Raw genomic sequence first — 22915 nt, forward strand, 5'->3', positions numbered from 1 at the left:
ATATTGATACAATTAGTCTATGAGCCATGATTGTCGCTGTTTAACATGGTATCAGAGCGGGTCCCTTTCCAGTCGCGCTTCCAATCTGTCGTGGGCCCGAGTTGGGTGTCACTTTGTCATGGGCCCAAGATAGGCGCCATTATCATGTCATCAGAGGGTTTCCGATTGGATGGTCACTAAGTGTCGTTGGTTACTGAACCTTAGTTTATTTCGTCCCAGTATGTGGGATGTTAATCTGTCACGTGTAGACCTAAAAATTAGGTTACACGTGAGGGGGCGTGTTGGAGAAGAGAGATCTCACATCTAAGAAGTGACAAATAAAATATAGATTAAAGTGGGTGGATAATAACCAATTGTACCGAAACCTTTTGTGATTAAAACCCAACATCTGTGAGGTGGGTAAGTTGAGACAATATCGGTACAGTTAGTCCATGGGCCACGCTTATTGCTTTTTAACAAAGTGTTTCTCAAATTTTATCGCCATAGCCTATTTGTTTTTCAACCAAACCTCATGACTGTAGAGATGTTAGTACTCCAGTGGTTTATGTTTTTTTGCACCTTCAAAACTCTGGTTAAAAAATGAACCAAGGAGAGATGATAAATGTTCAGTGTACTTATGTAACAGTGTTTCAACTCGTGAAAGCCAGTATGGTCTTGAAATTGATATTGGATATGTACACTGTAATATATAGCTCAAACTGTATTTGAACTAGCACCATAAATATGCTGACAGATGATAATGTTGATGCAGGGATGAATAATGGATTGATACTTCACAGAAGTTACATATATATGTAAAACAGCACTAGCCCTACGGCATTATAGCCACAGGTTATATATGTAGGTGTGCATCTATATATGTTTCAAAGGAAGCGAGTTGCAATTTCATTCATAGATTAAGGTTAACTGCCTTAAGAAAGACTCAGTGTGATATACAATGCACTTGAATTTTGATTGATGGATCCAGAGAAAATTTGAAATTACAGGGTTGGAGCTCTTTCAACATTTCCGGAGATCACAGTAAGCAAGTTGTTGCCAAAAGGATCACTGAGATGCTTTGATAGGTTTTCAACAGGACCTTCTCCAGTGACATAAGCTTGGATGAAGAAACCGAGCATGGAAAACATTGCAAGTCTACCGTTCTTAATCTCCTTCACCTTTAGAAGTGCAGCCTGGTCGGGGTCCTTTGCGAGCCCCAATGGGTCAAATGGACCACCTGGGTGAAGCTTGTCCTCCAAATCCTGCAAGAGCATAACACAACAGTTCAAGAATTGATTGAAGGCTACATATGTAAGTAAGCAATAACAGCAGACCAACTGTGATATGATTAGCTTGTACACCGAGATATTTAAGTAATTAAACTAACGTACATTCAAGAGATGCAACATTCTGGTATTGCCTTATTGGTTTATTCAGTATAATTGATTAGATCACACTTGGCTGAGGGTAGTACCAAATTTTTTAGTGACATACCAAACCATTTATGATTCTGTAGTATTCTGCTCCTCCAAGAAGAACGACCTCAGCAACAACAGCAACGACCAAGTTAATTGGAATGCTCTTGCCAAAGTAATTCAATGTGTTTCCATCAAGGAGAAGAGCTCCAGTCTGCAATTATGTCATGTATACAGAAGTCATGAATCTGGAACACTTGTTAATGACATTGTAATCAAATTTTCTAGTAACTTTATCTTATTAGCCTAGCACTTGAGTCAAAAACCAATAATGTACAAGCAGATATCTAATTCAGATACCAACCTTGAACCAAACCGCCTCAGGTCCGCAGTTAGCACCAAATTTGTTGAAGGCCTCTGGGATGATGAACCCAGCTGCACCGAGCATAGCCCACCGAGCGTGGATCAACTCATATGCTTGGTATCTGCAATGAAATAGAGCAGTCCTCATAAATTAAACTGATATATGTATAGATCATTTACATATAATTCTCAAGGACAGATATATAGACAGGGTGATCATAGTATAACATACTTGCTGAAGTTTTCTGGCTTCTTGCTTAGACCAAAAGGATCATAACCATAACTGCATATATCCACAGTTGCACACACACATTATAGTAAGTTAGTACAGACAATCCAAGATACATCACAAATTTATTCACAGACAAAATTGTACATCAATTATTTTGTTTGTTTTAAGTACTTTAACATGGATTAACCAAAGATTAAAAAGGGTTTGTCACATTATCTATGGTACATTAGTGAGGTAGACCAGCTCCATCAATTAGAAGCTTTGTTTCGATAGATCTCAATTGTAGGGACCTGGACTAGTGCTTAGATGTACATTTACTCAAAAGTTGATTACATGGTTTATCTTCTAACATAACTAGCTGTGGTTACTTAAATGGAAATAAAGATAACAGATTCAGAGTAGTGATCAATAGAATCTTACTCTCCGGGAACTTCTCCGGTCAAGTACTCTGGGATCTCTGATCGGTCCAAGAGCCCGGAAGGCAAGAAAATTCTTCTTTCAGGACCTGGAACAATAAAAAACCACCACAATGTGCATCATGGTCAGTTACAGTCACACCAACCAAACCAAAACCATATAAGCGGTGATGATATATAGTTGAAGTGAAGTGTTGTTCATGAAATATACTTACCATACCACTTTGAGAGCTCATCGCTCTCGGGAGCAGCTACAACCTTGGCTTTGGCAGGTGCAGCCTTCTTCTTTCCGAAAAGGGCGACAGTCTTGAAGGTGGCAGGGGTGGTGGCAGTGGGAGCCGACCGTGCGGCACCGCTAAAGTTGCTCTTGTTGAGTGGAGTTCCGAGCAACTCCGACATACCAACCGGGGATGTTGCAAGAGAAGCCATCTCAAACTGAGTACAAGAGTGTGTAAGCTGCAAATGATAGCAAGGTTGTGGTGGTACGTGACTGAATGTTAGTAGTGGGAAACTATGGGGCTGAGAAACGTTATACTATAAGCTTGAGCTGGTGGATGTCGACCTGCCACCTTGGATTTCTTGTCCATGCCTGGTGATTGGTTTCAGTGGAACTTAGGCAATCCATTGCTGAGAGTTCATAGGGTGGATTTGCTGATTTGGCAGATGATGCTGCTGATGTGGAATATATTGGATAGCATGTTCTATCCAATGTTTATGGACTATGTTTTCTTCGTTAGCCTCACATAAACGTCATTCTCATCTGTCATTAGTCTCCTGAAAATGTTCGTGCCCTTTAAACCAAAGCAATAATACAATTCAAAGGACCATAGTGAAAACTGTTTATGTAAAAGAATGATATGTCCAACACCAAAGAAGTAACGTAATAAGCTACAATATAGACGTGAATTGCGTGATGTTAACGAATTACGTGATGCTAACTACATGACAAAAGTGAATTACATACTGCTAACTACAATGCAGAAGTGAATAATGTACTGGTAATTGCATCAGAGCTTCATTATCTTGTGAAAACACATGTAACTATTCTTTAAAAAATAAAATCTCTAAGTTGGGACAATATAAAAGTGACGTAATAATCTACAACATACACTTAGAAGTGACATACGTAATGCTAACTACATTATAAAAGTGAATTACATGATGCAAACTACAATGCATAAGTGAGTTACGTACTGCAAATTGCATCAGAACTCACTATCTTGTGAAAACATACATAACTAAGGGGGAGTTTGGCTTTGAGTTTTTGCCAGATTATAGGCTTAAATAAGTTAGAGACAAATGGTTTGGGGCTAACGTGGGATTACTCAAATAATATGACTGAGGCGTTTGACAAATAGAAATTGTAGGTGATTATATAAGAATTTCACACACACCGAGACAAATTCTAAAAGTTACAAATTGGAGCTTCTGATTATGTGAGAAATATTATAATTTTTCTATTACCTTACTATCACAGTTTTTTAAACTCACCACACTTTTATACCAATATTCACCAAACACTTCAAGTACTCACAACTGATTATTCTCACAGCTTGAAACTGATTATAAAAAACTCACTTCGGAGTCAAACTCACCCTAAGTTGGGGGTAATATTGGTTCAAACTCTCCTTAACAATTTAGTAATGAGCATTTTTGTTTTTTTAACTCTGGGAATGTAATCATCGTCGCAAGTCACAAGCATTTCTTTAATTTAGAAGGCTGGCAAGATAAGAAATTCAAAGGCTGCAGACTATAAGCCGATACTGATACAGTAGAACAAATATATACTTCGTTGACATAAATCAGATGGTTAACTTCAACAAGCCCGGGTCTTGGTCTGTGATCATGAATTTTGTTATTCTGAGTTTTTTCACAGTTCTGTATAAGAGATCAACGGCATTGCTTATTTGTTTTTCAGCATATCTTGGTGCATTATACATCGTCAATACTCCAGTGATGAAACCACGGAAGCGTGTGATAAAAGGGGCAAAGTTCTTACTTTTCAGCTCTGTAGCACTGTTATTTTACACCTTCAAAAATTCTCTGCTAAAACAATTCCTGAGTTGGTTTGAAACTATATTTTCAATAGATTTTTCTCATGTTGCATGGATACGGTAAGAGGAGGCGTGTCGCTGTGTCCGACACGTTCTGAAACACCGATACGACACGATACGCATTTTTACGTATCAGACACGTCACGTGGCGTATCGCAAAATGTTGACTCTCCGATACATTGATTGACATGCCACGTCAGCAATGGATACGCCACATCAGCAATCATACAATTGAAAACAAAAACATAAAAACCTAAATCAAAATCTCTATTTCAAAAACACCCAATGGTCTAAATAGCAGTTATCGGCATTGTAACGACCCCAAAATTTCAAGTATAAAAACTCAAAATTTCAAAGTCGTTAAACACCAAACAATCTCAATGAAATCGAAATCATTTAAAATGCCATAGCGGATCATCTCTGAGTTCAAAATACAACTCAATCAAACCGATTATTACAAACCAAATTATAATTCAACATTATAACAAATGGAAATGTATAATCCTCACAACAACCTCACAAAATAGTCACACCAAAACCTCACACAAGTTGGAGATAAATAACTTCAAGTCCTCTGAGCGGTCCGTCAATTCCAGCTAATCCACACCTGCGGAGTTATCCACTACACCATCGAATTGGTGCACCGGAATTGTAAACACAAACCCGGTAAGCTTTACAGCTCGTATGAGAAAAATGAAAATATAACTCGCATAAAAATATATACGAAAATCCACAAATCAAACAAATATAAATGCACTCATGAGTCAATGGACGGCCCATTATATCATATACATGTCATAATTCATAAACACGTCCGAAGACAAAACGTTTAACAACACAGTAAAATCACGTACAATAATCACACCTCATATTGTACAAATTAATTCACATGCTCGTCATATAATTCTCGTCATCGAAATGACCAATTCCAATGAATTCATAACAGTATATAATATAGCAAACTATATATATAAGTATGTATTTACCATTTATACAAATATATATATTCCACTATATATATACATGTCGTATTTCAATATTTAAAACTCTTGCAAAAATCTTGAATTCACCGCAAGTGTAGATTCGTAAATATGTGAGATTTTACTCACCTTATCGACTCGAGCGTAATTCCACAATTTCTAAAGATAATTCATTTCCTTGATTTATCGATCACCTTGAAAAGATAAGAAAAGAATTTAGAAACGTTTCGTAAACCTTTAAATGCCGTAACAGTAATAACCGGTTACTGTTCAGTAATTTTCGGTTTTACGAATTTACTGTTCACTGACACTATTCACTGTTTATATTTACTTTTACTGTTTTACTATTCATGTATTTACTGTTCATGTATTAATATATAAATACACATCCAATACGTATCTCTGTACGAATACATACTATATACGTATTTCTGTACGTATAAATACAATTCAAATGTTCGTACTGTCTCAATAAATAATAATTACCGAATTACCCTTCCAAAATTACTTTTTACCTTTACTAAAAGTAATTTATATTTACATTTACCATATGTAAATAAAATTTACATTTACCGTACGTAAATCACCTTTTTACATTTGCCATACGTAAAAATAAATTACAAAATTACCCTTTTTCAGAAACACTGTTCACGCCGCTGCACGTGGCGGCGCGTGGGGTGCACGCGCCAACTCCGACAGGCCGCGCGTGGCGCTCACGCGCCGAGCCCAAAACTGGCGCGTAGCACGCCACCGCCGCCTTATTTCTCTCCTTTTTTTCCTCCTCTACCTCCCCACGGCCTCACGCCGCCCCTAGACCCCTCCACGCTCCCACACGCGCTGCCTAAGGCGGCGGTATTCATAATCCTCCGATCCCCACTAATCCAAACCAAATCCTCCAAAAATCATCAACAATCCATCACAACAATCACACAAGGTTAATCCTTACCTCAATCAATGTTTTGGACAGTCGGATTCATCGGAGGAGTTCCAAAAAAAAATCACCGTGAGGGCTCGGGTTCGAGGGGGAATGGTCGCTGGCGTCGCTGCTCGAGGTGAGTCTCCCTGTGGGTTGATTCGTGCCGTGGAGGAGGAGGGCGAGCTCGTGGTGGTGGCGCCGAGCTCCTGTGATGCCGGCCACGTCGAAATCGACGAACCCGAGGTCGAGCTCCGTCGGCACTTCTCGATCCCCGCTCGGGGTGCGTCGCCGCTACCACCGGTCGCTGCGTCGTGGTCGCGCGGTCTCAGTGACACCGGTGGTGTCAAGCACGGAGGCCGGTGGAGGAAGGTCGTCGGCTTGGAAGGAGAGGGTCAGGGAGAGAGAGTCGCGAGGGAAGCGCGGGTGAAGGGTTTCCATGAAATGGAAACCCTAATCCCTAAATTTTCCTATTTATACTAGTTTCCAAAATCGGAAACGAACTTCCGACGTTAATAACTTTCACGTACGACTTCCGATTCGAACGCGTCACATGCTCACGAAATCATATCGACGAGCTCTACAACTTTCATGTTGGAAGTTTTCGCAACCGAACGACGGAATAAAAATCGATATATACATTGCGGAAACGTAACGTTTTTCTAATTAAACATTCCGAGAACGTTTCCGTTTCTCGTTTCATAACTTCGCCACCAATCACATTCATTCTAATTAAATCTTGAAATTTATAGAATTCAAATCAAACTAATTATGGTTTGAAAATTAGGGTTATTACAGGCATCGTATCAGTTTTGTAAAATAAGGTTATAACGGGGATATATCGAGATATATCAGATTTATCATTTTTGCTAATTTTTAATTAAATTTAATATATTTATAAACATATACATCAAAATATACCAAATAAACTTGAGAAATTAAAATTTATAGAAGTAAATTTACTAAATAAACTTCATAAAAAAATATTTGATTGTTTTGACAATTAAAATACATAAATAGTATTAATTAATAAAAATAGAGGTGATCATTCATCATAAAATCTCTCGTTATTGAATGCTATCGACGAAACTTTCATTTTCTTTAATTTTTTTTAAAACGACGTGGTTTAAAAATAATAATTTAAAAAGCACTTATATGTCGGGTCAAACTCAGTTTGACCCGATATATCGTCATTTGACTTGATTTTTCGGGTTGACCGATATAATAGACCGATAAGCAACTTATCGTATTGTTTTCTTAATATCGGGGATATATCGGGAATATATCGAGGATATATCAGGATATTTAGAACATTAGAAACACCATTCGCCGTTTTCTAATTCACTCAGTCACAACTCGCAAGCTTTAAATCTCAAGCACCATTCTCGTCATCAATCTATATTCTGACTGTTGCAACCTTCTCTCTCTGTTTCTCCCTTTACCGACTGCTCTAGATCGAGATCTCTCAAGCACCTAAGAGTGAGATACTAAGACGCAGCAGTGGCACCACCTACCTTTTTCCCCTGGCTGTTGCAAGCTTCTCTCTCTGTCTCTCCTTCTACCGACTGCTCTAGATCGGGATTTCTCAAGCACCTAAGAGTGAGACACTAAGACGCAACACCTACCTCTTTCCTGACTATTCACTCTATGTCTCTCCCTTTGCCAACTGCTCTCGATCGGGATCTCCTTAGGTAATTCCTTTTTTTTTTTACTTTTATAAGTTCTATACTTATATTCATTGAATGGGTGTTGAATGGGTGATCTGGTTTTTAAGGGATAGTTGGGATTTCTATACTGTTCTATACTTTTGTAAGTTCTGTTCATTGCATGTTAGTGATATTACTAAAAATCTGTGGTAGTTCAATTATGTTTTGATGTTGGTATAATGGTATTTGAACCCAGACTGCTGGACTACTACACTGAGTCACTCAATCACTGCATTTAAAAGAGAACTAAAACTGAAATTGTCTTAAGTTCATTATCTAATGATCATGTTAGCAACTGAAACTGTGTAGGCAACAGAGTATAGGACTACTTGATATATATGATAAGAACTTAGGAGTTAGGACGTACCTCTACATTGATTTTCTGCATTAAATTATGTGTAAAGGTCTTATGCCTTATGCTTTCATATCTTTGGGCAGTGTGTTGAAAGGTATCTATCTAAAATGATATTGGCTATTGCAGAGGTAGTGTCATAGTGGGTGTAGATTGTTGATGTTGAGTATTGATTATTGAAACTTTCATAGGATGAGTTCAAGTGCAGCATTAACCGAACCATATGAACGTAGTGTTAATACAATTGAGGTGGGAAATTTAAGTGCTCCGCTTTGGAAATATGTTATTAAGCATACAGTGCTTGATGATGATGGAAATATTGTCAAAGCTGGAGGAGGAAATGTTAGCTGGGAATGTAAGTTCTGCCATGTGAGCTTCAATGGGTCACATTCTAGAGTTAAGTCTCATTTTCTTAAAGAGAAGGGCACAGGGGTCAGGGCTTGCAACAAAATTAATGATGATCAGGGTCAAGAAGTACGTAACTTATAGCTTTTTGTGAGCAAATGTTGCAGGAGAAAGCTCCTAAGAAAGTTTCTTTGTCTCCTTTAAATATGTCCATGTCAAGAAGTGGTTCCACTTATTTTCCCTTAGAGGAGAGGGATGACGCAAGCAAAAAGAGAAGGGTGGTGGGTCCGCATCTTACCAAAGCTTTTAAGATTGAAAAGAGGCAACAATGTGATGCTGAAGTTGCAAGATTATTTTACACTAGTGGATTACCATTCAATCTTGCAAGGAATCCTTATTACCGAAGCTCCTACATTCGTGCTTCACACATTCCGGGTTATACTCCCCCGGGGTACAATGAATTGAGGACCACTCTTCTTGATAATGAGAGGCGCCACATTGAACGGGTGCTACAACCTGTTAAGAAGACATGGAAGGAGACCGGTGTGAGCTTGTGTTCGGACGGGTGGACAGATGATCAACGGAGGCCATTGATCAATGTGATGGCTGCTTCCACCAATGGGGCTATTATGTTGAAGACAATAAATAGTGAAGGCCAATATAAAGACAAGCATGAAATTAGTAGATTGCTTTAGGAATCAATCAATGAGATATGTGCCGAACATGTGGTTCAAGTGCTGAATGATAATGCTCATGTGTTTGTTGATGCCGGTGCAATAGTTGAGACTACATATCCACACATTTTTTGGACACCGTGTGTGGTTCATACTCTCAATCTTTTTTTGAAGGATATATTGAAGGCAAAGTCACATGACCCGGGTGAAAATGTAGAGAAAGAGTTAGGGTGGCTTATGGAAAATGTTGTCAATGATATGTGGTATGTCAAGAACTTTATCATGAATCATGGTATGCGTTTGTCCATGTATAATGATCATTTTGCCTTGAAGTTGCTCACTATTACCGAAACAAGATTTGCCTTTCATTTTGTGATGCTTAAAAGGTTTAAGGAGGTGAAAATGGGCTTGCAAGCTATGGTTATTAGTCCAAGATGGGACATGTATAAAGAAGACGATGTCGATAAGGCAAAAAAGGTGAAGAAGATGCTTATTAAAGAAAAGGCATGAGACCAAATTGATTTCATAGTTGCATTCATGGGTCCTATATATGAGATGATAAGGATGACGGATTTGGATAGACCTTGCATTCACTTGGTTTATGAATGGTGGGATTCGATGATTGAGAAAGTGAGGAGTGCAATTTATAAGCCGGAATTTGCAAGTGTCTTAGCGGAGAAGGATCTAGAGGTAGATCGATTTTATGATGTGGTGTACTCCATCTTAATACATAGGTGGGCTAGGAGTTCTACCTCTCTTCATTGCTTAGCACACTCCTTGAATCCAAGGTATTATAGCTTTCAATAGCTTGAGGAGGTTCCTAATCGGGTTGCTCCACATAGAGATCCCGAGCTCAACAATGAAAGGAGAAAATGTCTTCAAAAACTGTTTCAGGATTCCCAAGTTCACAACAAAGTGATGGATGAATTGGCCTATTTTTCATTGAACATAGGGGATTATTCAACACCTGAAGCTTTGGAGAATAAGTTTCATTTTGAGCCTATAATTTGGCGGGAAAATTATGGAGCTCCTACACCACATCTTCAAACTTTGACTCTCAAGTTGCTCAATCAGCCTTGTTCATCTTTTTGTTGTGAACGTAATTGGAGCACATATAGTTTCATATATGGTTTGAAGAGGAATAAGTTGGAACCAAAAAGAGCTCAAGATTTGGTTTATATTCATACCAATCTTAGACTTTTGGCTAGGAGGGATCCTAACTACTACAAAAGTAAGGACACAATGTGGGATCTTGCGGGGGATGGCCATGAGTCATTGGTGGAGGAGAATGTGGATATGTTTGAGCTTGCAACTTTGTCCCTTGATGAACCGATATTAGAGAGGGTGATTTTTGATGATGAGATGGAATCTTGAGGCCTAGCTATATGGAGGTAAATTATATTTAATCAATATGAGAAGATTTACTAGGTTCATATAATAATTGGCTAGTTTTAAAATTGTTGTGGTTTAAATGTGTAGGTATTTGAGGTCATGGAGATAGTGCGGATTTCCTAAGCTATTGATACCTTTTTGAGAAGTTTAATTTAACTAGAGAATGAAAACTTTGTAGTATGATGTTAAATTATGCACTTTGTCACTTGCATTTTGAATTTATGTTATTTCTTAAATATTATTATGGAATTGATGGATTTTACAACTTTATAGTGTTATTATTAATTTATTTTTGAGATGAGTTTTTGAGATTTGCCGTATCGCGCCGTGTCGTATCGCCGTGTCCATGTCCGTTTCAGTGTTGGGGACTTGGGGGATACGAATTTCAGCTAAATGCTTTCAAAGAGAAGGATCTGGATATGTACTTCTACGTAAGTTAAATACTCAAGGAAGCTGAGTATCTAACAAGATGAGTGAAGATGTTAATAACAAATGGGAGCACAGTTATTAGCATATCCTATAAATTAAGTGTGTTTTATAGAAGGTTGTATATATACGCAAGTAAGCCAATACTTAAAGGCGGATTTCATTAGAGACTAGGGGTCTTAAAAGTCCCTAACAACATTATAATCTTCATGTAAGTTAGAAGCAAATTTTGCATGATGCAGAGCTGCAGATACTATAGAATCTCAACAAGACTAACAGATAACACATTAACACAATAGCCACAAGAAGGCATCAATGGAGAAGAAAACCTGCTGATATGATGAAACTTTTGACTGTCAACTTCTGTGGTATGTCGATAGGGTTCGAAGAGAGTATATAACTCATCACACAGCTTAAAAAAGTACTGCTAATGTCAGTAAAGCATGCAACTGATAAGAGTATACTGTACTTCAAACATAACGGCAATGGGATACTTCACATATCTGATTCAAGAATATAAACAGAGCCTCGTTCTCAAAAAAAAAAAAGGCCAAAGTTGAAAGGCCTGAAATGAATGAATACAAGTCGTTAAGCACCAAGTTGTATGTATACCAAAGTTTTGCAAAACAAATAACTTGAACAACTTTAATGGCTCGCTCGAGATGGCTTTTCCCTTTCCTGCAAATGCATGGATCATTTCCGGCCAGCTTGGTGAGCTTGCATGCACTCATCTGCAATTTTTTTTCTCTGATGAGAATATCAATCAGAGATTAAGAATCAATCAAGAATTGAGAAACTCTGTTATACTAATCAGAAAAAGACCCATCAACCAACTAAACCAAGATTCAGCCGGGATAATTTTCTTTTCCAAGTGCAGCAGAGTAGAATTTGAACTAGTAATTTTTCAAATCACTTAAAGGTGGTAACAATAAAACTGTGAAGGCAAGAGAGACTTATACCTGAAGAATGCTAATAACAAAAGTAGAGTGAAAGTGGAACATGCATCACACAACCTTATTTAAAAGTTGACATAAATCACACTTCTTTATCTCTCTACCCCTCCATAGAATTGTTTGTGAAACCTTTCTTCATGAACTCCAAGCTAGAGATTACACGGTTTTTCATTTTAGGGTTCAGGGCCTGTTTTTGGGCTTGAACTTCACAAGCCTAACCCACTTTTGTGAAGCCCAAATCGGGTTATGCCTCGCATAAATTCTGTGGGAGAACGAAGAGTTGTAGACGTAGGAGTCTTGTCACTGTTTCCAGATACTCCGACTCACTCTCTCTGGGTTTCCTTGCATTTTCACGGTCTGTCTCCGACTCACTTCTGGGTAACTGTCGTTCCCCTCTTTATATCCTTTTTGAGTTCTTTCCCTTTGTTATGGACTTATGGTCAGAGTTTTATTCTTTGGGATGTTTATCTCTGCAAAAAGTAGTCTTTATTTCTCTTGTTCTATGTACAAGGATAATTTAGAAACGTATTTCAGTCATTACTGAGTGATTCATTGAGATTTATAATTTAGTTCTTGTATCTTGTTTTAGATATGGTGAAACAAGAATTTATTATTATTAAGGTTTAGAGTTCAGGGTTTTAACAATTTCATGCATTTGGTTCTGCTTCAATATCTATGCTGAGGATGTTTATTAGCCCTGTGTTACATATTTTGTAGTGTAAAAGCTTCTTAAGCAACCAAAGTTTAAAAACTGGCTGTGATTTCCCTTTTTTCGGTTGTAATAGGTACCAATGGATTCTCAATCAAAGCTTGAAGATAGAGTTAGAGATAGGATTAGCGAGTAGCCGGATTTTGTTTTGATTCACATAGTTTTGTTTCTCCCAACAAAATCCGCTGTGAGGACCGGCATTTTGTCCAAACGATGGAAGGGTAAATGGGCCTTTATTCCAAATCTGAACTTCTATGATGAGTTTACGAAGAACAATGCTGTTTTTATGGATTTTGTTGATCGGGTACGAGCACTCCATGACTCAAACATAGACATTCAAAAGTTTCGTCTTGAATGTTCCAATGTTGCGGATTTCTCTCGTGTTAATAGCTGGATTGGTACTGTGGTGAGGCTTAACGTTGTTGAAGTTGATCTTAATTTTGGGTGCAAGAGAGGTCAGGTTTATGAGTTGCCAGACAGCCTTTTTACGTGCAAATCACTGAAAAAGTTGAAGGTGATATCAGGATGTATTTCTTTTGATCCTCCATCACCGAGATTTCCTAGTCTCAAGGTCTTTGATGCTTGTCTTTATCATCCTAACAACGCCTCGATGGAGAAGCTTTTCTCTTGCTGCCCTGCACTAGAAAACTTGTTTATAAGGGCAGATATTGGAGGTGAGGTTTTGAATTTCAAAGTGTCTGCCCCTGAACTGAAGACATATATAGTCAGCCTGTTCAATGCGTATACAAATGTGCATGAAGATCCAAGCGATGATGAAGATGAAGTTCCTGAATGCATTGATGTCTACAACTTCTTCATTAATGCCCCAAAGCTTGAAACTGTTGATATCCATACCGATATCTTGTCATATTTTTATTTTGAAACTGCAGTCACTAATGAAAGCCAATATTGATCTCACCCACCATTATTCAAGTAATTCGCTAATTGTGCAACTGCACTCAATGATCTAAATATCCCGATATATCATTGATATATCCCCGATATATTCCCGATATTAAGAAAACGATACGATAAGTTGATTATCGGTCTATTATATCGGTTAACCCGAAAAATGAAGTCAAGTGACGATATATCGGGTCAACCGAGTTTGACCCGATATATCAGTGCTTTTTTAAAATTAAAATTAAAATCACGTCGTTTTGAAAAAATAATTTAAAGAAATGAAAGTTTCGTCAATAACATTCGATGACGATAGAGTTTATGATGAATGATCACCTCTATTGTTATTAATTAATACTATTTATGTATTTTAATTGTCAAAATAATTAATTATTTTATTATGAAGTTTATTTAGTACATTTACTTCTATAAATTTTAATTTCTCAAGTTTATTTGGTATATTTTGATGTATATGTTTATAAATATATTAAATTTAATTAAAAATTAGTAAAAACGATAAATCTGATATAATCCGATATATCTCGATATATTCCCGTTATATCTTTATTTTACAAAACTGATACGATGCTGATAACCGTTATTTAGATCATTGACTGCACTACTAGCAGCAGTTTCCAATGTTAAGGATTTGTCACTTTCAGCTCATTGTGTCAAGGTAAGTATCTCTTAACTTGTTCCTTTTACAGTTTTTGACATAAAAGATTTAAATGAAAAGACATGGGTGTGTTGGAGGATGGAAAGCAAAGGTGTGCACTCCTCCCTTCTTCTTCCAGTCAGATGAAGAGTGGAAGGGTGAGGAATGCATGCAGGTCCATGAATTTCAGTCAACTCGTAGCTGGATAGATTGGACTAATGAAATAAATTTAGTCGTATCAAGAGATTACTTTGGTTCTTAACTATAGTTTGTAATTCCATAGGAGGGTTCTCTTTCGTACTCCTTATAATCCAAAACATATGTGTGGACTGATTTTGCTTGGTCATTATTTCATCATTCATGTAGGCTCGCTATCTGCCTGCTTTTGATAATTTAAGCAAATTGAAGCTGGTGTTTCAAGATTGCCATCACCTGGAATTGCTGTTACCAGAATTTCTCAACAGATCACCTAAACTGGAATCACTCGTCATAGATCACATTGTAAGATATATGTCCAACTTTGTTTCTGATATCAACATACACTGTATTAATATTCACGTTTCATCTATTTTCTTATAATTTTCAGGACTTTGGTTGTGGAGAACATACCGACAAACGCAGATGGAATCAACCAAAGAAGGAGCCCATTTCTTTGCTGTCAAGTCTCAAGAATGTCACTCTAAAGGGAGTAAGAGGAGCTCCTGAGGAAATGAAAATGGCCCAGTATTTGCTAGTGGCGGGTAAAGCTCTGGAAACAGTGACTGTTTCAATTACAAATGACCTATGTAGCACCGACACCAACACGGCGCGATACCGCGACACGGCAAATCTTAAAAACCTAAATCCTGACACGACGTCGACATGGTAATTTATATATAATTTAATATATATTAATGTGTAAAAATATATATATTAATGTTCTTATGTTACTGTTTAGAGATAACCAGATCATCATACTCCCTTACCACGACTGGCCCAAGCCCATTGTACACATCTTTCCACAGCTTCTGCTTTTCTGCAATGTTCACAAATCACATGGCATCCAACTCCATCCTCGAGTAAGTGATTTTGTTGTTGTTGGCTCAAGCGCTGCCACCTTGAATCACAAGGAGGGTGTTCTTCTCAGGTTTCAACCCATTTGCCAGCTTCTCTTTCCTTCTTTGGTTTATTGCTTTCTTCCCATTCACTTCTTGCTTTGCTGCACTCCTCTGTAGACCAGATTGAGCATGATCTAGAAAACTCATTGGCACAGTTTCAATCAAAACAGTCTCATCAATCACTCCAACTTTCAATGCAGTGACCTTTTCCCCTGCCATAGCTTCAACTTGCTCCAACAATTGCTTCTTCTTCACATCTAGCAGATTCTCAGCAGCTAAACATTTCTTGAGTTCTTGAATTCCAGAGAGACCCACTTTAATTGCCACCACAGAATCACAGATAAGGCTTTCTTTTGCGTCGTCATCTGCTTTGAAGCAAAACAGAAGGAAAGTTGCGAGGTGGGAACTGAGTATTAAGGCTTAGGGCTTAGTTTTTTTTAATTCAAAATGCTGATGTGGTTTGTCGGAAACAGTAGGTGGCATATTGGGCCATGTCAAAAATGTCAACATTTTCCGACACGCCACGTGACGTGTCGGACACTGTATCGGGGCGTGTCGGGCCATGTTGAGCAGTGTCGGACACTCCGACAATTCAGCCTTTGAAGTGTCAGTGCTACATAGCAAATGGCAGAGATCTTGTATACAACAGAGAAGCATCTACATAAAACATTTTGTACCTTTCAAAAGGGTTCGAAGTGTTGTGTGATTAAATTCGTCAAAACCAAAGCTCGTAATTACCTAGATTATTAGTTTTTTTTTTATAGAAAAGTCTAATTTCTGTCATTATAGAAGGATCTTGACATCAAAGTAGTAAATGACTTATTCTGAATATCTTTTGCAGAAATTATTTACATGCCTCATTGTCATCGTCTCGTCTTAATCCACACAATATTATTCCAGATTGTAACTTCGATATTTGTTTCTCATACAAAACCTCAAGTGATCTAGTTCTTCAATGCAAACCACCAAATCTTCAACCCATCACATACTGCATTCGATATTATTTGAATTAACAGAGTATGGTTGATTAATGATTATCATTGTGTCTTATGCCCAGAATTTGGTTTAGCAACTTCTTATCTGATGAGTGATGACCTAACACCTTCATTCATTCATAGTTTGAACTTTGAAGTAATTAAAAAACAATTTAAAAAGTTGCTTTAATCGGGCCCGGGTTATGCAGCAAAAGTTCCTACCCGTGAGGCCCATTTTATTCTCAACGCAGTTACAGATAAACGACGTCGTTGCAGTCCAGTATATAAACTACCGGAGTGATCCGAACTCAGTATTTTACAGACGTCGGAAGCTTTGGTTATCAGATTATTCAGGTACACGATTCGTCTGTAACTTTGTTGTTTTACCTTATATATCATCAGCAACCGAAAAAACTGACAACACTGATTCAAACAACACCAATTCGAAATCTTATGCCCTTCTGTTGTTCAATTGTAGAGTAAAGACGTAGAATTTGCTTCTGTTTCTACTTTCTAGTTCTAAACAATGTTCAATTGAGATTGGCATTCAGGGTTTTGCAGATTGATTGCCAATTGTTGCATTCAAGTCTTGTGGATGATTGGGTTCATGTTGGTTTATAATGACTATGAAATGTTAGGAATAAGCTTCGTAAGTATAAAACACCAGTGATATTGGGTTTGAAACTCATTAAACAGTGTAATGTTCTTGAACTTCGAGTGTGTGATTAATCATATCAAAGACAATGTCTTTTCTCTTTTTGTTGATCCTAATCAAACAGTTTCACTATCCACTGTTAATCGGCAATTTCATCTCTTTATTCCAATGGGGCCGTAATAAGGTGTTTTTTTTATGGTTGTTATTCATTAAAAAGTTTCAATCGAGTTGCTCATTGTCACAGTCTTGATCAAAGTTTGTTCTGTGCTTCAGATTCTATCTTACTACAGCAGATCATGTTATATGGGGTTTTTTTTAAATAATTGTTTTATGAAAGGTACAATATTAGTTGCAAGTTGACTGTGTTATTGGAAATTCATCAGGTTACATATGGATTCAACCTCTAAGAGCCAAGCAAGAGCTAAAGACAGGATCAGTGAATTGCCCGTGGCAGTTCTTTCTCACATACTCTCTTTCCTTCCCACAAAATACAGTTTGAGGACCAGCATATTATCCACAAGGTGGAAACACATATGGGCCTCTGTTCCCAATCTAGACATCTGTGATGAAGCAACATCAGACAAGACTGGATTCATGGGATTTGTTGATCGGATAATGTTCTCTCCTCAGTCATCTAGCATTAGGAAATTCCGTCTTAATTGTTCCTCTGTTGATGATTTCTCTCATATTGGAAGTTGGGTCTGCAGTGCCATCCAGCGTAATGCTGTTGAAGTTGATCTCTGTGTTGAACCATCTGGAGAGCGCATTTTTGAGTTGCCTCGGCCGCTTTTAGTCTCGAAAACACTAGAGGTTTTGAAGTTAGACTCGAATTATGAAATTAATCTTCCTCCTGGGAGTTTCCCTAGTCTCAGGTCCCTTCATGTTACAGTGGATTCTCCAGATAGTGATGCTATGGGAACACTCATTTCGTACTGCCCTGTGCTTGAAAATCTGACTTTAGATGGAACTCTTGGAAATTGGGGTAATACTGTCACTGTATCAGCAGCTGAACTGAAGAGTTTAAGAATAAGATTAAGGAGCACTACAAATGTTCTTCATGATGCGCACAACTTCTCGATTAATGCCCCAAAGCTTGAATACCTTGATATCGAGGAGGATATTCTGTCAACTTATAAGTTGAAGAATGCAAGATCCCTGGTGAAAGCCCATGCTCATGTCATTGACTATTCTACCATTAGAGGTCGTGACTTTCTTAATCGTGTAACTGCACTTATGTCAACTGTTTCAAATGTTAAATACCTGTCTCTTTCAGCTATGTACTTGGAGGTAAGTATGTGCTGTCATTATCCTTGCACTAGATTTGGTAAAGAATTAGGGAGGAAATGTATGTGTTGCCTTCTTTGTATTGATTGTAGAGGGTAAGAGTGACACAGTCATGCAGGCTCATGAAGTCCCTTAATACTGTAGTTAGGCAGGTTGAAAGATTGAAAAAATTTTATGTTGTGTTGCAGCTTGGAAGGAGTGATAGGAACTTGTTTTTTACTTGGGGGTATTTTTTCACTATTCCATCTCACTATCAAACCAAATTAGTAAAGTTTGTGTTTCCTTCATTTTGTTAGTTTTATAAACTACATGGAGGACAGACACATTCCTTGCTTTCGAAATATGATACTTTGAAGTACTTTCATCTTCTACATATGCTCTGTTTAAGTTTATATTTCATGTAGGATCTTTGTCTTTCGACTTTTGGTAATTTGAGCCACTTGAAGCTGGTTGCCAACTATTGCAATTACTGGGATGTGCCTGACTTGCTTGAGAGAATTCCTAAATTGGAATATTTTGTCTTAGAATATGAGGTAAGATGTATGTCTAGTTATGCTTTGTTATTCCAACATGCAGCTGGTTGAGATTCACTTATCATGAACTCTTTTAAATGATGATCAGGTGATAAATATAGGTGAGGATTCAGCGTATCAAATGATGGCAATGGAGTCTGTGCCTAATTGTTTGACGTCACACCTCAAAAGTATCTCCATAAAGGGATTAAAGGGTGAGCCCAGTGATCTGGAAATGTTGAAATATTTGTTAAGGAATGGTGAAGTCTTGGAGAAGATGACTATTTATGCTGGTGGTCTTCTGTGTACAAAAGAGGAGTTAAACAGGGAAGTTCGGATGTTCAAAAGGGGTTCAAAGACTTGTGAGGTCGAATACATCTGAGATGCAGCTTATGGTTATAACTTAATAAGCAAACTTTATCAATATTCTGGAAGCATATGTGCTGTGCTTAGCTTAGAATGAAACAGGCAGTTTTACAGTCTGTGCAGCCTTGTGTATTCTTTAGCTCTGGGGAATTTGATATACCTATCTGGTTTGGTTCTTTGACTCGTGGATTACGGTCTCTGCGCATGATTCATATAATCATGAACCAAAAGGTGGTTCTTCGTGGCTACTAGAACTGGGAATTGCTAACAGAATTACTCATGAGATCCCCTAAACTGAAATATCTTGTTTTAGTGCATATTGTAAGATGCATTTCCACTTATGATACATCATACATCATGCCAACATATAGCTGTGAACTGTTCTCATTTCATTCAATGTTTCAAAATATTTTGACAGCACAATGTGGATAACAAATATCTAGAGCAATCAGATTGCCAATGGAATCCGCCAGACTTTGTGCCTATTTGTTTGCTCTCCTGCCCTTTTTTTTTTTCGTAATGAAAATATTCATTAAGGGAACAATCCCTAAGACAATCAAAGTAAGGGGATTTAAGGGAAAGCATCATGAGATGGATGCGGCACGGTATTTGCTCAAGAACAGTGAGAGATGGCTATTCATACAGGTGATCTTGAGTGTACAAAGGAGGAGTTGGCTGAGGAATTTGGTATGTTTCAAAGGGGTTCAAAGGCTTGTAAAGTTCTCTTTGGCTAAAACCTTTGTGAAGTACGTTTTACCTATTGAATGCTTGTGAAGTTGAATTTCTGATATGCAATTGTAGTCCTTAAGAAACTGACTGTTCAAGTGGAGGATGTAAAAGTACCTTGTTGGTCATGGTATTTTAATCATTAGGTTTCTTAAGTCTCACCTGCATTTCTCCAGACTCCCGTGTTTTCTTTCTGAGCACTCTTTGCTTGTCATACATCGACTAGCTTTTCTGAAGTTGCGAGTCTTGTCCATAATCAGCATTGCTCGAGTTGGAATCATCTGGAATAGCATGTCATTAAACGACGCGCCGTTTTTATGCGAGGCGTCTATTGTATATATTTCGTGTTTCACTGAGGGGTATAACTGTCTTTGCACGTAGCGATCCGATCGAATTCAACCGTCCCCAGCTCGAATTCGGCCATTTTTGGCACGACTCTCACGTTTCCATTGCCACAGACAATTGAGGCGCTTCAAGACCCGTCCAATAAGTGCCTTAGTATACCCGGAAAATCGCTGAAGAAGATCAAGTAGGTTTGAAAAAGACAGTTTTACCCCTATGCGTTTCTCCCCCCCCCCCCCCCCCCCCCCCAAAAACACTCGCCCTTTTTGTATCTGTATTTTGAACAGGCCCAAAAACAAGGAAGCTCAGAAACATAATGCCCAAAGAGACAGCATAAATCCTCCTTTTCTCTCTCGATAGGTCAAAACTCGACGCCTCTAGTTACTCTGTGGTAGAGAAGTTGCAGACATGGTAACGCAGTCGTTAAGCAGTGGCCAGATCGTTCTCACTTTCTTAGAGCCGGTGTTCTTACTCACCCACCAGTCACAGCTTTTATTCACTTATTCTTCCCGCGCTAAATTTTTTCAGGTACGTAAGTACTTGTTTTCTTAACACTTGGAACAATTATATGTCAATTTTATCTCAGTTTACGATAACGGGTAACCGAAGATTGTACTTTTAACTGCAAAGTTTGTTACTTTTGTACTGGTTTAGAACTTACTGATTAAGACTACGTGATGTCAGAGGATTAAGGAGTTGTTAACAAATTTAAGCATATTGTTACAGGATTTGATGTCAAGGGGTAGGGCAAAAAGAGCTAAAAGAGAATGTATCCAAAAAAATAAAAGAGCTAAAAGAGAGAGGATCAGTGCATTACCGGATGCCCTCCTTTGTCACATCCTCTCTTTTCTGCAAACTGAAGATGCTGTGATGACTATGTTTTTGTCTAGAAGATGGAAGAACATTTGGGCCTCTGTTCCAAGTCTTGACTTCGATGACGACGACGGTGGACGTGGGAGTAGAAGTATTTCGAAGTTTATTGATAATGTACTCTTCTTCCGTGACTCGACAGACATTCATAGGTTTTGTCTCTCTTGCGTTTGTCTCATTGATTATGATCGTTTTTCTGGTTGGATTGGCACTGCCATTAGGCGCAATGTTGCTGAACTTGATCTTGGTGTTGAGTATGAGGATGATGATGACAAACCTCTAATCTTTAAGTTGCCTCAGAGTGTTTTCACATGTAAACTTTGAGGATTTTGCGCCTGTGGTCAAATTATATCATCGATGCTCCTGCATCAGGGTGTTTTCCGAATCTCAAGACTTTATATGTTCATATTGCTCATCCTGTCAATAACTCAATGGAGAAGCTTTTTTTCTTGCTGCCCCGTGCTGGAAGATCTGAGCATACATGGAACTCATGGGATAGAGAAAGATGAGGTCGTTTTGAATTTCACCATATCTGCACCTGAACTGAAGACACTGAATATAGATTGGACGACGCATAATAATTTTAAGAAGTGCAACTTTCATGTTGTTGCCCCAAAGCTTGAAAGTTTCCATCTCCAGCCGTATCCTTCAACTGATTGTTTTTTGGAGGATACAAATTCTCTAGTCAGTAACTATTGCTCTACAGGACCATTTTGCAGATGAAAATCGCCTGTTTGTTACCCATGGAACTGCGCTTTTGGCAGTAATTTCCAATGTTAAATTCTTGTCTCTTTCAGCACATTGTTTGAAAGTATGTATGCCTAGCCTCCGAGTTCCACTTACAGTGTGTATGGGTAGATAGGAATGTAGGAAAGCAAGCTATAGCCTATATGTATGTTGCTTGCTTAAAAGAGAAGAATGTTCAGTTAGGCATATCATTTATATATCCATAGATCTAATTAGAACAGTTTTTAAATATTGGAGTGATGTGTTTGTTCTTGCCAACTTATTATTCTTTCCTTAACCGAAAATAGTGTTTGCTACTGAAAGCCTACTTTCGATTTGGCACATATTTGATGGAATTTGCATGATATATCATTATGATTTCTGTCATGTAGGGTTGCTATCTTCCTGTGTTTGATAAGCTGAGCCGATTGGATCTTGCTCTTTACAATTGTTATTACTGGGAACTGCTAAAAGAGCTTCTCAGGAGATCACCTCACCTGGAACATCTCGTCTTAGCTGAAAGTAAGATGTTACTTCATACATACAATACCTATTACATGTAGCTGTCAATGATTATTATCTCATGCATCCATTGTCTTAAAACTCCTCAGGACTTCAAATGCCCTGGTGCATCTTCGACTCATCAATGGAGTGCACCAGAGTCGATACCTATATGTTTGTTGACACACCTCAAGACCGTCTCTATAAGGGGATTCAAGGGAAAGCCCGATGAAGTCGATGCAGCAAAGTATTTGTTAAGGAATGGTAAAGTTTTGAAGAAGCTGACTTTTTATACTGAGAATCTTTTGCGTACCAGGGAGGAGTTATACAATTAAGGAATTGTCAATAGGTCAATGGGTTCAAAGACATGCCATATTGAATTTTACCCGGACCAGAAA

The 22915-nt window shown here is 38.0% G+C and overlaps 3 protein-coding genes and 1 pseudogene across 3 annotated transcripts; 3 read left to right on the top strand and 1 right to left on the bottom strand.

Annotated features, from left to right (window-relative positions):
* Window positions 1-850: 850 nt before the first annotated feature.
* Window positions 851-2891, bottom strand: LOC126788188 (chlorophyll a-b binding protein CP26, chloroplastic). Its single transcript, XM_050514160.1, has 6 exons — window positions 2621-2891; window positions 2410-2494; window positions 1990-2040; window positions 1759-1879; window positions 1474-1608; window positions 851-1241 (listed from the first exon to the last, which is right to left on the bottom strand). Exons 1-6 carry the CDS (start codon window positions 2832-2834, stop codon window positions 981-983), a joined length of 867 nt encoding a protein of 288 aa, XP_050370117.1. The 5' UTR covers window positions 2835-2891; the 3' UTR covers window positions 851-980.
* A 10100-nt stretch (window positions 2892-12991) lies between these two features.
* On the top strand, window positions 12992-16311 carry LOC126787867 (F-box/LRR-repeat protein At4g14103-like; annotated as a pseudogene).
* A 486-nt stretch (window positions 16312-16797) lies between these two features.
* LOC126787868 (F-box/LRR-repeat protein At4g14103-like) lies at window positions 16798-19767 on the top strand. The gene is made up of 4 exons (XM_050513778.1): window positions 16798-16889; window positions 17574-18477; window positions 18879-19007; window positions 19096-19767. The coding sequence occupies exons 2-4, from the start codon at window positions 17581-17583 to the stop codon at window positions 19366-19368; spliced, it is 1299 nt and encodes a 432-aa protein (XP_050369735.1). The 5' UTR covers window positions 16798-16889; window positions 17574-17580; the 3' UTR covers window positions 19369-19767.
* Window positions 19768-19981: 214 nt separating this feature from the next.
* On the top strand, window positions 19982-22895 carry LOC126787010 (F-box protein At4g22280-like). The gene is given in 8 exon segments (XM_050512954.1): window positions 19982-20039; window positions 20460-20607; window positions 20816-20948; window positions 21105-21603; window positions 21606-21733; window positions 21735-21976; window positions 21978-22101; window positions 22409-22895. Coding segments are annotated over 8 exon segments (1776 nt in total). The 3' UTR covers window positions 22853-22895.
* Window positions 22896-22915: the final 20 nt, after the last annotated feature.

This window comes from Argentina anserina, chromosome 3 (genome assembly GCF_933775445.1).
Source record: "Argentina anserina chromosome 3, drPotAnse1.1, whole genome shotgun sequence".
Classification (NCBI taxonomy): domain Eukaryota; kingdom Viridiplantae; phylum Streptophyta; class Magnoliopsida; order Rosales; family Rosaceae; genus Argentina; species Argentina anserina.

Bases quoted from the DNA above. Each gene is read 5' to 3' on its own strand.
- LOC126788188 (XM_050514160.1), bottom strand. From the start codon at position 2,834: ATGGCTTCTCTTGCAACATCCCCGGTTGGTATGTCGGAGTTGCTCGGA. The intron at 2,041-2,409 runs GTAAGATTCTAT...GGATATATGCAG, and splicing joins ACCGGAGAAGTTCCCGGAGA to TTATGGTTATGATCCTTTTG. The intron at 1,609-1,758 runs GTTGGTATCTGA...ACATAATTGCAG, and splicing joins CTGAGGCGGTTTGGTTCAAG to ACTGGAGCTCTTCTCCTTGA.
- LOC126787868 (XM_050513778.1), top strand. From the start codon at position 17,581: ATGGATTCAACCTCTAAGAGCCAAGCAAGAGCTAAAGACAGGATCAGT. The intron at 18,478-18,878 runs GTAAGTATGTGC...TATTTCATGTAG, and splicing joins TTTCAGCTATGTACTTGGAG to GATCTTTGTCTTTCGACTTT. The intron at 19,008-19,095 runs GTAAGATGTATG...AATGATGATCAG, and splicing joins ATTTTGTCTTAGAATATGAG to GTGATAAATATAGGTGAGGA.